A 17,145-nucleotide genomic window follows, 5' to 3' on the forward strand; every position below is an offset into this window, starting at 1 on the left:
ATAGTACCTGATATTATAGGTAGTAAATAATACTTTTTTTAGGAATATGGACTGACCTGTCCATAAGCAAGCACGGTAGCGTTGTATCCATCGAGGGCTGCCTCCACAAGTTTCCTGACGCAGGTGTCGTACACCTCCTGTTGCGAGACCGAGGGTTCGAAGGCATAGTTGAAAGTGAACGCGCGCTCCGAGCCTAGTGCGATCCCACCTTCGCCCGCTGGCCCACCGGCCCTGGCGCAAATACCACATCCTTCGAGTATCTCGGCTGGCGTCTGTGGTCTGATTCTGCAAAAAAAGTATTTCATCAGGACACGTTTTAAACATAATTATGTTACAAATATCTCCGCTGGAGACACAGATGGATTCTGAATAGTGACATGAAGATGCATAGTAACTAATAATTTATGTGATTTCCTATCTTATAACATCAACATAAGTTTTAACGTTTGTAGGCATTCTGCCTAGATCTTCTGATCGAGCCATCTATTGCTTACAATTCACTAATTATTTTTCCTGGGTTAGAGCATCGATGGAGACGCAAAAAATTGTCTCGGTCTAGCAAAACACAAGGCTACTTGTTCCCAAAGAGAATCGATCAGTGAAACAAATATATATCATCTGCCCCATACCCCAGTAGGGGACAAGAGCGTTCACTTTTAACAGTTGTTATATAAACATAGATAAGCACATTATCATTAATGAAGCATTTTTCATATTTTTTCAACATGTCATCGATATCATGGTGGTAACAAGCAAACCAGCATTATCACGATACTTTACTAGACAATCATACATCCGGGCCTATTATGGTAATTAATAGCTTTAATTTTTTATCAAATAGGGGCTTAATCGGATGTTGGTACATTATGAGAAAGGAAGCGGTATGTGGTGTGGTTTTTACGATTTGTTTAGAACAATGACAATGATTTTTTAAGAATAATCTAATATACCTAAAAGCATCCGCAAAGATATCCAAGAGTATAAAAGTGTTTGTATGACTTAATTCAATGTTGAGAAAATTAATAGAAATTCATCATTCAGGTTAGAATTTCAACAATCCCTACTAATATAATAAATATTATAAATCTGCCTCTCTATCTGTCTGTGCCATATCATGTCTACCTACAGAACCGTTTATCCAGGAAATTCTATCGAATACCCTCCCCGCAAATGTAAGCAATCAGCATAAACTAGCCTTACTGTAGAAAACGCTCCAAGATCCAATATCTCTAAAATTCTTTCCAAGTCTCGAATGATCCCTGACCCCGATGACTGCAGAATGATGACCCATAAAGATTAACGAGGGAATTACACGTCTGAACGCACAATTAGGTAATTCGTACTCTTTACGCATATTGCACGTAATGTAGGCGGAATATTAATTCAAGTAGTTTTTGTAGTGTATTTTTACGGTACAGAGCCAGAGAAAATTTATTTTGAGTTTAGCAGTTGGTAAAAATTAAGAAGAAATGTTATTATATGATTCACAAGCTTAAATATTTTACTACAAACTATGAAATAGATTGGAAAGTGTGACGAACTCAAGAAGCAGTAGCAAAAAAGTAGAGTTTATTTATACATCACTTCAAAACGTATTCAGGGCACAGCAGATTACATTTATTAGAATTATTGCACTGGGTCTCTTATAATGTCAGCTTCTCTATGCCAAAGATAACATTAATTGGAGCGACATGAACAACTTTCGGTTTCATCAACTCCGGTCACGCGCATATCATTGAAAAAGAGTGAGTTATCTGTCAAACAGATCGAGAACAGATAACGTCAGGCACGATTTATTTAATAAACAAATAATTGCAGACCCATTATAACGAATTACAACACAGGCATTGGTTAATTAGTAGCAATTAATTTGTTTTAATTTTAGCATTGACTTAAATTGAGAGGACAAAAATATGTTATGGAGAAAAAAGAAAAAAATATTTAAATGACCACGATGAGGTGTCCAGTTTTGTGAACACTAGTTAAATCATTTCATGTTGACAAATTCATAGTTTATATTAAAACGCATAACCTAGATATTACAATCGATAAAGTTCTCTATAAACTTTATCATCCAACATACCACGTGTGGATGTGACGAAACCATCTGTTAGCAAGCGAAATGAACATGACTAATTACGACGGACGAAAATAAATGTCAGGAGTCATCACACTCCCCGTAATCCAAACGTAATGCCAAGAGGCAACGATCGGAAGCGACTCGCAGTCTGGGATAACGAGTGGCGCACGCACACTCGTGTGTGTTCCACATGTATGGCAAACACGCGCATGCGTATGCGTCAATAGCGCCATTCATCCACGGCCCTTCAGTTATGGATACGGAAGCCTTACACGCGTTATGCCTTATAAATACTTTCTTGTCGCAACCATAATCCCGTAGAGCGGTAACATAAATTTTAATTCATTATGTGTTGAATACATAGAATAGCTATAAAATTTTCGGTGTTCTTTGTGGTGGGATAGCTGGTGTTTTTACTCCTTTACCGTTTTATAAAATGTTTCCATGGGAAAAGTTTGCGGAAAAGGGACGCTTAGTCTACGTCAGAAGAACGATGTTATATAGGGAAGATAAATAGACATTTTTCAACTCGAATGCTCCCTCTTAATGCAACTAAGTTTGTAATTTTAATGTTCGAATTTCATTTCTTACGCTTTATTGCCACATATATGTTGAAAATAATTACATTTGATTCTGCTCAAACTAACGCAAATTGCTTTCACTCTTCAAGTTTGAAACCATTACAGTCTTTTCCTTTACAAATCCATGTCCTGCATATTTCCCTATTTCTTGGTATAATAAACCTGGCAACTTTTCAAACCTACGCGCATTGTTTATGCTTTTTGAAGCGGAGGGTATTGAACGGCAGCTATTATAATTGCACAAGGAGGCGCACGCGATTTTCGACTTAAGAAAATCGTTGCATGTTAGACATTGTAAACGTTTGCGGAACGTTCCTGCCTAGGTTGTTAGCATCATGTCCCAGATATGCGAGATTCGTAGTTGCCAGTTTAACGTAGAAGTTGAACATTTTGATGCAATCACCACTCAACAGTCACTTCATCTTGTTTGACGAAGGAGAGTCCAAATAAGTCTGCTATACATTTTAAATATTACCATTATTTTTAATAAAAATTTAAGCGCCTTCAAATTGTCAGAACTGGGCTAACAAGACTTAATTAAAAGGGACCACACGGAGGGCCTACTTTTAAATAACAATAGAATCACCAAAATCGGTTCACCCAGCTAAAAGTTTTGAGATAACCAACATAAAAAGTACAACTGAGAATCTTCTTCTTTTTAAGCCGGCTCAAACTTAATTGACTGTGGAGTTTCTTCACAGTTTCTCTGGCTTATCCATCTCGTAAACTCATAAATAAAAACTGAAATGTACTAAATTATTGCATGTTACAAAGCGTTAGATATTTACGAATCGTTCCTGTTTCACTTGATGCTATCGAGACATGGCTATGTGCCTATGTACGATTAATTGTTGCCATGTTAAAGACGGCGTTTTAACACGAATATGAATGGAAAAGTTGCGATATTTTAATTTCTAGTGTTATATTTATGAACTAAAACTTACTAAAGAGTAAGGCAGTTTTGCAAATCAATCGATAACTTTTTAGTAACTTAAAAATGTAGTTTTGTAAACGTAAATTCAAAATTGCTTTTCTTTATAAAGTTTATAAATTATAATTTTGCTTTGTAATTTTTTAACGTAATCATGAGTATGCTACTCATGATTTTCCACAATTTTCTTGTCGGTTTATTTAATTTATTTCAGGAAAGTGTATTGCAAGTTTATATTATACCAATTCCCAACAACCGGTTTAATCGACTGATTGAAATATAATGTTGATCATAATCTATTCTTGGTATTTAATCAATACAAATTCCATCACTGGAGTCTTTGTTAGACTATAGACTTAGAACCACCAAACCAATAATGTGCTCAGTTCTTCTACCTATAATAAACAAACTATATTATTTTGTCAAAAAAATGCATTACTAGTTTCCCTCAAGAACACTAAAGAACTCAATACTAGAGCGATTAAATAATGGACGTATGTATCAGACAACTCCTCCCTCAAGTAGAACTAATAAGCCCATATCTTTACCAGCACGTACCGCTATATTCCACTCAAGTCCCTTGTAAAAACTAAAACACACCAGGAACAGAAACTTGTCAAGGCGCTAGACGAGATGTGCTCTAATTACCGAGTATACTTGGCAGTCAGGCATCCGCCACACTTTGAGTATATCCGCCAACTTTGATGTATGCCATATTTTTCATTAGCCGAGTACACGATGGCGTTGGTAAGGGTATTTGCGTAATTAGGTAGTAATAAGCAGTCAGTTTTTGATGTGGTTTGGATGGATAATCTTACTATAACGCATATGATAAAAGCTAAATGGTAGAATAAAATAATTCTGGATAATCTAATTGTGGATCTTTTACTATATTGACTGAAATGCATTAACAATTAACAATGTTTGCGAAGATTTCAATAGCAATTTTACGAAAATCAATGCATACCACAAAAACAGTCAACCGAAACTAATGAGCGCATCAACATACCAACCACTCAATTATTCTCATGAATACATAGTCATTACTTCTCATGAATAAATTGTCACATATACGTACAATATACCCTTGAAAAATTCCTATTTTTATTCCTCTCGTCAATCCCTTTTTAATCCCTTTCTAATTTTAAATCGGCAAATCATTTGTAGAGGGGTAAGGTCTGCATTCGACCTTACGCCTCTCCAAATGCTCATGGGCGGTTGTAGCGCTTACCATCAGGCGACCCACCAGCTCCATTGCCGACGATGACATAAAGACCAATCCTTCACCATTCCCTTCTTCTACTTATCGAAGACCCAGTTACAAGAGGCAATAACTTTAATTTTTGAAAAACCAAAAACAAGATTGAATAGGTACATACTAATATGATTTTACTTTAATGTACGGAAAACAGATGCTACGAAGATTATATTAGAAAATTCTCAAACAGTTTATCTAGATACATTAAAATTTGTAACAACACACAAGGTCTATCAATATCCGATTGAATCGAAACAAAATTAGCTTTAAGCTATGTAGAACAGTCGTAGGCGAAACATAGCTGGCTGCCCACCAGCTGCCATTAATTCAGCGTGGGCTTACAGTGCCATAACCTCATCTTTGTCCTTTCAAAACGATCTACAAAACAGGTTATGAATTAAATTAATTTTAATAGTTTGCATTGAACAACACATTAATGTTGATTACAATTTAGCGAGGGAATGCACGGTAATTGCTTTGTGGTAATAAATGTGTGTTGATTTTCGAATAGACTTTTGCATAGTAATAGAGTAACTATTAATAAAACTAGGAAAAAATCATTGAAGATAGGTTGACTTTGATTAAATGTAGTGGCTAAGTAATAACATATTTTATCGCATTGTATTTTTCAAATTGTACTCATGTAGCGATAAAAAAGACAAAAGTAAAGAAGTTATTATCGTTCAGTCTTCCTCAGTGTCACTCTCACACGTAAGACAAATCTAGCGAGTAATCTAGTTTGCCCTACAGTTCGTGAAATACAAAGAATACATGCATTAAAAAGCATTACCCTTCTTACAGCGAAGTTGGGAATCAAGAACAGCTTATTCCTTAGCCTTCCATTAGCGTAGCAATTATAGAAATTAACGTTATCAAGACGTCTTGAATTATTGAGTTCTATCGATCCGTGAAATTAGTTCAATAAATTTTCAAGTTCTTCGAAGGTCTTAGTAAATAATCAAAAGTAGTTTACGAGGAGTACTAGAACAGTTTGGAGTTGGTAGCAGTTAATGTGTGAAAGGTCATGGTTTATCGTACTCCATTTTATTTAAAGATAGAAATGCGAACATAACTCTGTCTGTCCATTTCTTTTTCACGCCTAAGCCACTGATCCGGTTTGGATGAAAATTGGTACAGAGAGAGTTTGACACTTGGGAACTTTGCGTGAAATCCCGGTATTTTCTTTCCTTTCGACTTTTCTCTGCGAGGGCGAAGCGACGGGCGGACAGCTAGTAACAGAAAGAAATTGAGTAAAAGTTTATATTCCGGCGTGATTCAAATAGTGCATGGCATAAGAGTAAGAAGACAGCTATGAAATTGCTTAGAGTTTCGCTTCTCAAATACTGCACAACGAACTCCGCAGAACAAATTAAATTTCCGCTTGTCGCATTCACACCCACAATAAGCAAAATTGAAGTTACCATCGCAGATAGTCCCAACTTAAAATTACTAGGTTTTATCTGCGGAAAAATGTCTCGTTAGCTTAATTCTTGAATACATCTTCTTACGGCGCTGTACCCTAGATGTAAAAAAAAACTATAAAGATATCGTGCAGGTTAAAATTGTTATAAAGGTTACAGGGTCACGAAAATGAGTTTTACGGGAATATCTCGAAACCTATTGCTAGATAGGTAAGGTGTAAATAAAGGTATATAAAGGTATACCTTATAAAATGCTTATATACTATATGCAGATCATGAATCACCACTGTCATGTCCAGTTCATGAACCAAAACTTTTGCAATACATTTTAAATTTCTCAGCATTTCCATTAAATGTAACAAATTTCTCCATTTTCCCAGTCCTCTAAAAAGTATAGTAACAATGTTTCAATCGCCCCTCTTTCTAACACGGGATATGATACAAAATGCTTGATTCCATGCAGTAACGAGAGGATGTCCAACTGCTCATAGCAGGGGTCAATAAGCCGTCAGTTGGTTTGATAAATGACACGAACTTAACAACTAATTTGCTTCCGGAAATGGGACATTAAGAATACTACAAAATACAAATCGTTACGCATGATTTTATGAGCTTTTGATTATGTAAGCAGATATTTTTCAATCTCACGCAAATAAATATAGTATAGACTAGCTGCGCCCCGCGGTTTCACCCACGTAAGTCTGTATCCCGTAGGAATATCGGGATAAAAAGTTGCCTATATGTTATTCCAGTTGTCCAGCTATGTACATATAAATTTTCATTGCAATCGGTTCAGTAGTTATTGCGTGAAAGAGCAACAAACATACACACATCCTTACAAACTTTCGCATTTATAATATTCGTAGGATAGTAGGAGTAGAAGGAAGTAGGATAGTAGGATTAAAGAAAACCCTTGTTGACACAATCGTTATCTTAGCTAACGTCTAAGTAATTTCTTGTTCAGAATTTCTTTAAAGCTTTTTTCAAGCTTGGAATGAACATATTTTTAATATTTTTGAATGCGCTTTTAGCAAAGCAAGACATCTTGCATGTCTTAATTATAATCAACTTACCAAGCCAAATGTTATGTATGAATATTAATAGTACTATTGAAAGAATTGACATATTTAACAACAAAAAGTCACAATAAATACAACAAAGGTGAACACCAAGTGACTTGAAAAATAATCAATCTAACTGACAGGTTGTTATTGTAACATTACAAAATTGCAAGTCAATAGTTATCGAGTTAATTAAGTCACAATGGTCTATTCAAAGCAAGCGGACGGATATCAAGCAAAAATTATTAATATACAATCCTACTATCCTACTCATATTATAAATGCGAAAGTTTGTAAGGATGTGTGTGTGTTTGTTGCTCTTTCACGCAAAAACTACTGAACCGATTGCAATGAAATTTGGTACGTAGACAGCTGGACAACTGGAACAACATATGGGCAACTTTTTATCCCGATATTCCTACGGGATACGAACTTAAGCGGGTGAAACGGCGGGGCGCAGCTAGTATAGTATAATTAGTAGTAATACAGTTGGATTTGTAGGACAGTAGATACGACTATAACTGAATACGATTTAAGCTAAATAAACCATGTTTAGCTCTACAAATAAATTACAAGACAGCTTCACGAGACGAATATAAAGGCTTGATTTTAATATTTTTTCAACGACAAATCAATTTTAAATACCTGCAAGTATTTAGAGTGGCCGCGAATGAATTATTTATTAATTGATATATATAATTGCGTTAATCTTTCCATGACATTTTGCGTTGTCAGTTTATTATTATTACATTTCAAGACCAGTTAAAATGAAAGCGAAATGTTTCCTGAAGCACTATTTGTATATGCATATATTAATTATTTATGTATTCGGAAATGATCTATTTCTTTTGTCGCTATTATAAAAAAAGTTTAAAGCAACGATTGGTACGGTAATAAATAGGATGGGTGACCAATTTTATCTTATTTGTATGGAACCCTTAGTGTCGCGGGTCCGACTGGCACTTGGACGATTCCCTAAAATTGTCACATGTACTAACTCCATAATCCTCGCTCTTATATTTTGATCAAAATAAAATTAACATCTTACAGAATAAAGAGTGTTGGAAAGTATTGGCTAAGGGCAGTCTTTAAATTCTAACGTAATTAATATCTCCATACACGAACATATATTATCTTTAACGTTCTCAAAAATATTGCAACTGCAGGATATGTTAACACCAAGTATGCCATTGTTGGAGCATTAATCTATGATCAATGAATTATGTATGAGCGTGCGTGCCACTGGACAAGGACGCTTATCTTTTATACAAACTGATAGTCATAAATCGTAAACAAATACCCAAGAAGTATGCGTTTTTCTGTAGTATATTATTTTTCAGTAAGCTGTTGTGGTTCAAGGACTAATCAACGTAGAGCTACGAAATGAAATAAAAAATTCCTTATTTGCCTTCACAATCATTAAACTGCTGAGTAGTATTAACGTTGTGAAGGACTAGTGTCTGAAATAGGTCGTAAAAAGACCAGATGACCAAAAGACCAAGATGTAGTACAGATCACTAGCCCGCCTCGCGGATAGGTAATGATACAAGTAAGAAAAATATGAATAAGAAAGAAACTAAGCTGTTATATTTTTTCGACCACAAAAAATTTTCGCTGAATGTATGTTAAGAGACATTTGGAACTTGATGAATGCAACTGGCTTCGTCATCATCAGCCCATATTCGCTCCCACTGCAAGGTCACAAGCCTCCTATGAGGGTTCGGGTTATGATCCACAACGCTGTCCAAGTGCGGGTGGGCAGATATTGCATATCGTCGAACTTTTAATTCTGGGACATGCCGGTCTCCTCGCAATTTTTTACTTCACCATTTCGATCTGTGGTGATATACATAATCTATAGATAAATTGTAAAAAATCAATTTACAATAGCTACAAGCTTATCTACACGAATACTACAAAATAATATTAAGGAAACTCAAATTACAGTAAGCGTTTTTTGTATCGATAGCAGCTTCAACGTGTTTTAATAAATTTTATGTCGTAGTAAAGCAGATGACATGTTTTATATTTATTTATTTAATTATTTTAGAATAATATTCTAATTGAATTTTGACTATGAAAATTAAATAAAGCCCTGAAGTATTATTTCGACACAAACCGCTCGAGGAACTCTTTTAGAAACGAATTTAAATACACATATCTAATAGAGCAGTTTATCAATAAAGCAACAGGTTGAATTTAAATTTCCGTACATCAAATCAGAGTACTCAACAAGAGCTGGGCCCATAAAGAATTCACCGCACTCAAACTCCCATCTCCATTAAGGCTGCGCTTAGTCGTTCGACGTCAACGACGAAGCGATTTATAAATATATGTAAACTAATATAAAAACAGCTTTTATTGGATTTTTCCGTGCTGTGTTGAGCACACATGTCTCGTCACGTGCCTGTCGTCTGGTCTACCATGCACACAGCACACTGCGTCCCGTCCCCTGGTCTGGGGAGCGGTTTATGTTTATCTAATCGATTTGTTCTTATAAAATTAATCTCTAATGTTGCGTGAAGTTATAATGCGTCATTCATTTTGTGAGGTTTTTAATAAGATGATATATGAAAAGTTTTGCTATTACGCGATTGCCCAAATATAGATATAACGTTGTCACTGTACATAGTACAGAATATGTTCATCACTAGACGCAAATTTTGGTATTGATATATACCTTGGGTTAAAGCAAACAATAGATCAAACTGTCATTATAACTAAACAAAAACACCATCGAGCTTTAGGTATATATTACGTACATATATCCTCAACGATCGGCCTCTTTGGAAATCCATATACAAAACATTGTGCAAAAAGTACGTATTGTTAGAAGCGAAGTAGCAATTGCGCTAGACGCTCGACACAAAGTAGGCAAATATCAGATGTTGCACTGGACAAACACAAAGATTGATCAATCCAACATAACCGACATTACACGCGTGTTGACACAATATATTATGACTATTGAAGGATGCGAGGCGTCAATTCGCGAACAAAGTTCAAACATCGGTTACATCAGCGCCACACCTTGCTAAAGCAATTTGTCACTTGCGATTTTGCGCACAAATCTATGCAAATAAATTTAACGGTTTTAGCAAGGACAGATTGGATAATACATGCGTATTATCATTCCGTCTGTGCATTTATTGGAAGACTTATACTTTTATGATCTTCACGTGTCTCACGTAGGTATGAACTAAATAAGTACTTTAAATACTCCTAAATAGCTTATATAAATTCTTTATGCATTAATGTAAAGTCGTAGGTGCATCGATTACTCGTGCTATTAACAACATATATAAAGAATAATCGTATTATAATCAAGAAATGAATAAGAGTTATGCTTGATTTAAGTAGCTCAGTCTGCGACTATCAGTCTTAACGAATTAAAAATTATACTCCAGTGCATTATAATGTTACACACTACTGTTAACAAATTATATTTAGTACAAATATTCACTTAGCGTTTATACTTTGTAGTATATATGCAAGTTGTGTAAACATTATTGTTCGAGTAATTAAGTACGCTGTTTATATTGTGAATACTTTCAATTTATGAATGAAAATCCTTTTATAAACAACACATAATTTATATGTATTCTTCATTTATACGTATAAAAGACAGATTAACTGACTTCACATAGGTTTTGCATTTCTTAAATTATTGTACTGTTCACTGATTTTCAAAATTGTTATTACGAGGATAAGCGATTTTATAAAGTACAAAGTAAAGATACATAAAAACTCTTTAACATGATTTCATCATTGTGAACTAATGAAACTATTGTTAGGTGATGAGTCTTCTGAGTACTGTCAGACATAGATAGACCTTTACTGATTTTTAAGACTACTTATGTCTGTACTTCATATAACAAAAATTTGACAGAAATGTATTAATGTTGTATGATCACTATTTTTTATACTTTGCTTTCGTCAAAGTCGGCTAATGGCTTAAATAGATCTATATAATATTTCACTTTAATTCTAATGCTCGCAGTTCAACACGGCGGCCAGGCGCCGAAGGGTGACTTTTTATCGAATTCTGGAAAGCCATGTCGTTTCATAAATCGGGGACAACAAATTACAAGTTTAGCCCCTTCGTAAATTATTACATACGAAAAATTGTTTAGCAATCGACAAGTTACAGGCATTAAAACTTACAGAAAAAAATCATGTCGATTTATATATGATAAATACGTATAAATGGTAAAACCTAACTAACATTCTAAAAGCGATTTTGTGCGTGTTTGTCTTTCTTTAAAGATGCTATGGAACGATTTTATAGAATGACTTTTGTGTCTGGAGGCAGAGCGACAAAGAGAGAGCGATATGTTATTTTTTATTCTGATGAAACATATATTATTTCTATGGTAATTTCACTCTCGTTTACTAAAAATAATGAACACCGATAAAAATTGGATTTCCTTGTATTAAATTCAATCATATCGATATACATATCTATTAGATACAAAGAAGAACAGAAAACTAATAACCAATAAATTAAATTCTCTTCATCAAAAAATAACTATTCACCCAAGAGGACTCAGCTGACCAACATGCGAGGAACGAAAATCAATGCAAAATACGTAAAGGGGAAGCGAACCCCATCCAAATTGATTGCAACTATAAAGCAGTACGAATGTACACGTGAAGAATATATCCCCTTAAAATTTCAACTCAGTAAATGAACTATTTATATGATCAAATTCAGTTTTCAATAAGTCATCAGTAAAATAAATTAACACGTAATTTTATGTAACAAATAAAAGTGTAAGTTTCACACATTCAGCAACAAATTACCAAATCCACGCTAAAACATAACTTTTAGCACGTATTCACGGAATGTACCAACGTGGTTTCATTGAGCCATACTCACTCCGGTTATTAGATAAAAGCCTTGTGTACACAAAGATAATTCGATGGAAACCGATCAATAACTCTCATGGTTAAGTATTCAATAGACTAAAGGTATATCAAGAAGGTATTATTATTTATATTGAAATTATGTAATGTGCCCTTTTGATGTGTAGAACCTTTAAAATGCAACCCATATCCATATACTATTCAAACGATAATTTCTTTTTGATCATTAGTTAATCCCTATTCTATTGTTGCCTTGTAGGGGACTCGACCTATATACAATAGGTATATATACAGAGCAAGGCACCTGAGTTCGCTACGGTCCGCACCGAAACCTTCAGCAAAACTCCATAAGCTACAGAGCTTCACTTAAAAGCTATGTACGGTTGTTTAAGTTGATCGCGGACGCAGAATTCTAACAATATTCACGACACCACTGAAAGCGGCTTGACGGAAGACAATAGAGTTAGTTCGGTGGGGATTTGCTCTCTGTGCAACGGAAGTTCGATATAACCACGGGCTCTTGTTACACGTAAATGCAATCTTCACTTAAAAAAACAACGGGTGTTAAGAGGTAATGAGTCAAAATAGCCGCTAGAATTCGATATGCGGGAATTTTCCTAGCATTATTATACCAGGTAGCCTTCATAAGTGTTCTTAGAAGTATCGACTACGGAGTAGTGGCAGATCAATAGAGCACTTTCGGGATTGCGGAAAATTCAGTGAGAAAATTTTGAATGTGCACCTCGTATGCGATAGATATCATATAAGTGCACGAACGTGTAGCAATCGCTAGCTTTACTTGACATCTATTGAATCAACAAGTATAGATCGTTGTCCGTCAATATTTACTTAGTATTATATAATGTGAAAGTAACTATGTCTGTCTATCTCTCCTTCACGCTTTAACCACAGAATCAAATTGGATAAAATTTGGGCACAGAGTTAGTTTGATTTGAGACAGTGGTTTCCTTTTGAAAGAGTATCAAACTGAGAGTGAGTGAGTGTATCACAAACTTTCGCGTTTGCAATAATTTGTACAAGTCAATAGGATGTTGAACTTTTTTAAATTAATCAACTACACTCTACATTGATGTAATTGACTTATCATAGACTATTATTAACTTTCTGATCGTAATAATTCAGTGAAATAAAATGAATATGTATTCCCTCAATAATTAAAATATTTTAATATACTAAAGTAAATAAAAATGAATACTATAGTTCATTTTTATTTACTTTAGTATATTAAAGTATTATATTATTAGGGATATATCCTTAATAATTCCCTTTAAAAAATTAACTACAAGTTTATACCAATAACAGTCTAATAATCCATACAGTTGTTCAACAAAGATTAAGGCAGTTCAATCAAGCAGGAAGCCAGAAGCAGGATCCCAGAGGACCGAACCCCAGCTTGTTTTAATACTGTTTTTTTGAGAATTAATTCATTTCAACATGCTAAACTTAGGCACAACGGGGGCAATTTCAAACCTTCTACTACTAACAAACTAACTAACCACTGTTGGACACATCCATGATCCCTAAGTGCTATGAGCTGTATAATATTACATCCATATCTTGTAAATAACAATAAAACAACCATAAAATCATTACAATTTTGAAAGAACACCAAATATAAGAAGTATTTAAAGACAAAAAAAGTGGATAATTTATGTAAGTATAATAAAAACAAGTGCATTATCTTGTTACCTGACTGCAACCCGAACACTGGATTCATCATTTGCCATGACTGCGTATGATGGTCTGTAAAGCAATGGAAATATATTCATACATGTTTCGAATAATTTTTACTTAATTTTAAGCACATTGTAAACTTAGACAAATATAATTTCATAAATATATATATAATGATAAAAAATGAATAAAAAAAAAATAGAGATTTAAATTGAGGGATTCTAAAATTAATGAAACTTGGTGAAATAAGCAATTAAACAATTAAAGACTAGAATTTATTCTTCTTTATTATTGCTCAGTACTGACATATTTTAACAAAAACAGGATCTATTCTATCTAACATGTGATGTTCAAGTAAGTTAAAATAAACAATAATAGACAGATTTCTATGAAAACTAATTCAACGTGTTTAGATATCAAGTGAGGAACACTTTATATTATAAAAACATCATAATAAACAGGAAATTGTTCCTATTTTTATTTTTATTTTTTTGGTTATTCTATGGGAATTATCATCTTAAATATGAAACTCGGACGGGATGAACAATCAATATGTTTTGTATGTCCAAATAAAAACAATTACGATAACGATTGAGTGTCTTAAAAATGTCACAGCACTTACCATACACGAGATAAAAAGTTTATTTCCACGGAACAAGTACACTTTTCTTTCATGTCCGTTATAAAGACACGTTAAATAGACACCGATAGCGATTTACGTCCATCTTTCACCATTCAAACAAAATTAAAAACAATGCGGCATCAGAGGCAATAATAAAATATTTTTTCAATGACCATAGAGACGGCGTATGTTGATTTTTGTTTATCAATACAGCGTTTAAAACGACACTTTTATAAACAAACCGATAGATAAAACGACAATAACCTTTTGTAACCGAAAGAATTTGATAAAACTATATATACGACCGACAACTTGACTCGCATGAGCGAGTTTGACAAATGACACCAGAATATAAATCCAAATTTGACGTTGACAGTACAGTAAAATTAATGTCATAATTAATGAATATATATTTTCTCGCCAGACAAAATAAAATACCACAATCACGCTACGGAAAAATTGTATAAAAGATTTTTAAGTTTTTAATTTCATAAAGTGCAGAGCATTGATTTGTTTTCATAAAAATAATGGTGAACATATTGTCTTATAACTTTTAAAATCAGAGACATCTATTCAACTTTAAGGGAACAAAATTCGTCAAAGCTATGTTACGGTTAAAAAATATAGAGGGCGTTCAATTCAAATATATAATCAATAGGTACATACATTATACACTTATGATACAAACTACACAGTGCCTGCACAGGTGCCATTTTTGTATTGTGCTTTTTCTTTAAAACAATACTTGCCACTTTTGCTGATTATGTTACATTTTAAAAGGCCTTGTCTGTGCTATTTATTTTTAATTTAAGGCATAATGATTTTTTAACACATCTCGTACCGATCATATTAATTTAAAGTCATTTTATACACGATACATAAAATTGTAAGTAACTACTTACACCTATATATACAATAAATACTTGATTTTACTTGAAACTCATTCAATGAAAATGCTTAAGATAGATTTGCTGTTTAGTTACTTGGTCTGAGGTTGAGATAATTCTTTATATTATTATTTTTTACCATTTGTGGTTGAAATCAACGAAGGAGTGTTTCACGTTTCACAAAAAGTTTCTTCTTTAAACTCTTCATAATGTCACATAACACATAATGCTGTTGCGGATGTAATTTTTATTTTTTAACCGACTTAAGAAGTAGAGAAGGTTCTCAAAATTACTGTTTTTTATATCTAATATTTGGACAACAAAATTTCTTAATTTTTATTTTTTCATATAATTTCTAACTTTATCATTTTAAAACAAGTATTTTACATCTAATGCAACCAAGAAAGAAATAAATAAATCCAATATATATCATATAAAAATACACTAGCTGTGACCCGCGGTTGAAACCGCGTAAGTCCGTATCCCGTAGGAATATCGGTATAAAAAGTGCCTAGCTAGATCGATTTATCGCCGCCGAAACCCCCTGTATACTAAATTTCATGAAAATCGTTGGAGCCGATTCCGAGATTCCAATTATATATATATACAAGAATTGCTCGTTTAAAGGTATAAGATATAACATTAAGCTCTTTCCAACGCCGTGTTCGCACGGGTAATGTCTGTACGAGCCAGAACTCTAGTGTAATGCGTCATCACGTGTGTTTGTCTGCCTCTCCCATTATACAATATACACCTAATAGGTATCGCACGACTGCTACCGTCAAAGATTCAGTTCCCAGTAGTGTGCTTGTGTACAGAGCTCTCTATCTCGTGTGTATATTGCATTAAAGGTGTTCGAAGCTAACGTTATTGTTAGGCGGCTTATGTTGCTTTATGTCTTTTGTGTTTAAAGTAAATAAACTAAGATTTTAACGGAACAAAATGCTGATTTTTTATTTTATTTTAATGCCCCTTTTAAATATTAAATAGCTATTAAGTGGAGTTTCGTGTCTCCTCTTGAAGCAAGAGGTAGATACATTTTAAATGTGTCTCATTGATGGTCATATCTTTACTACATACTGAGAGGTTTTTTAAGCTTCCACGGAGAATCGAATCAAGAACCAGACCTACGCTTAAGAGTGCATAACTCTCAACAGCACCAAGGAAGTGTAATTAATTATTTAAAATCTTTAACTAGGTTGCCTTTCCACCCGGGGCTTTTTCCGCGTAGTTAAAGGGAAACATAAACGGTCTGGCGTTTTCCTCGCAAAGTTCCCATGTCCGTGGGATCTCCGGGATAAAAATTTGATTTGATTGAGAGATTGTTACAATACATAATTACGTATCATCTTAATCAAATAGGTATATGGAATATTAGAACATTCGTGACAGCCTCTTAATAGTGACCCGAGCTGCTAACAACATGTAACATATAGCTCGGGCTCGTTATTATAATTTTAATTCATACTTTTATAGTTTTATATCAATAGTTCCAAAAAATATTCACAGCTCGATGTACCGAACTAAATGAATACGCAAAATTGCTCTTTGATTAGCTCAACATCGGCTTGCCAATATGCAAACCTATTTGCAATTCCGTCATTCGCCTATCGATTCCAAAAATCATTTATTGAATAGCATTCTACACCGCAACGGTTATTAGTTTTCTAGCCAAAATTGTCCCCACAATATAACTCTAAACTGCGCCATTCAAAACGACCGGTCACAAATGCAAACTACATT

At 34.0% G+C, this 17,145-nt stretch overlaps 1 protein-coding gene across 1 annotated transcript; it reads right to left on the reverse strand.

Annotated features, from left to right (window-relative positions):
- Positions 1 to 6: 6 nt before the first annotated feature.
- On the reverse strand, positions 7 to 14,848 carry LOC119829578 (kinesin-like protein KIF21A). Its single transcript, XM_038352152.1, has 3 exons — positions 14,516 to 14,848; positions 13,909 to 13,962; positions 7 to 285 (listed from the first exon to the last, which is right to left on the reverse strand). The coding sequence occupies exons 2-3, from the start codon at positions 13,944 to 13,946 to the stop codon at positions 39 to 41; spliced, it is 285 nt and encodes a 94-aa protein (XP_038208080.1). The 5' UTR covers positions 13,947 to 13,962; positions 14,516 to 14,848; the 3' UTR covers positions 7 to 38.
- Between the last annotated feature and the right edge of the window lie 2,297 nt (positions 14,849 to 17,145).

This window comes from Zerene cesonia, chromosome 10 (genome assembly GCF_012273895.1).
Source record: "Zerene cesonia ecotype Mississippi chromosome 10, Zerene_cesonia_1.1, whole genome shotgun sequence".
Lineage (NCBI taxonomy): Eukaryota > Metazoa > Arthropoda > Insecta > Lepidoptera > Pieridae > Zerene > Zerene cesonia.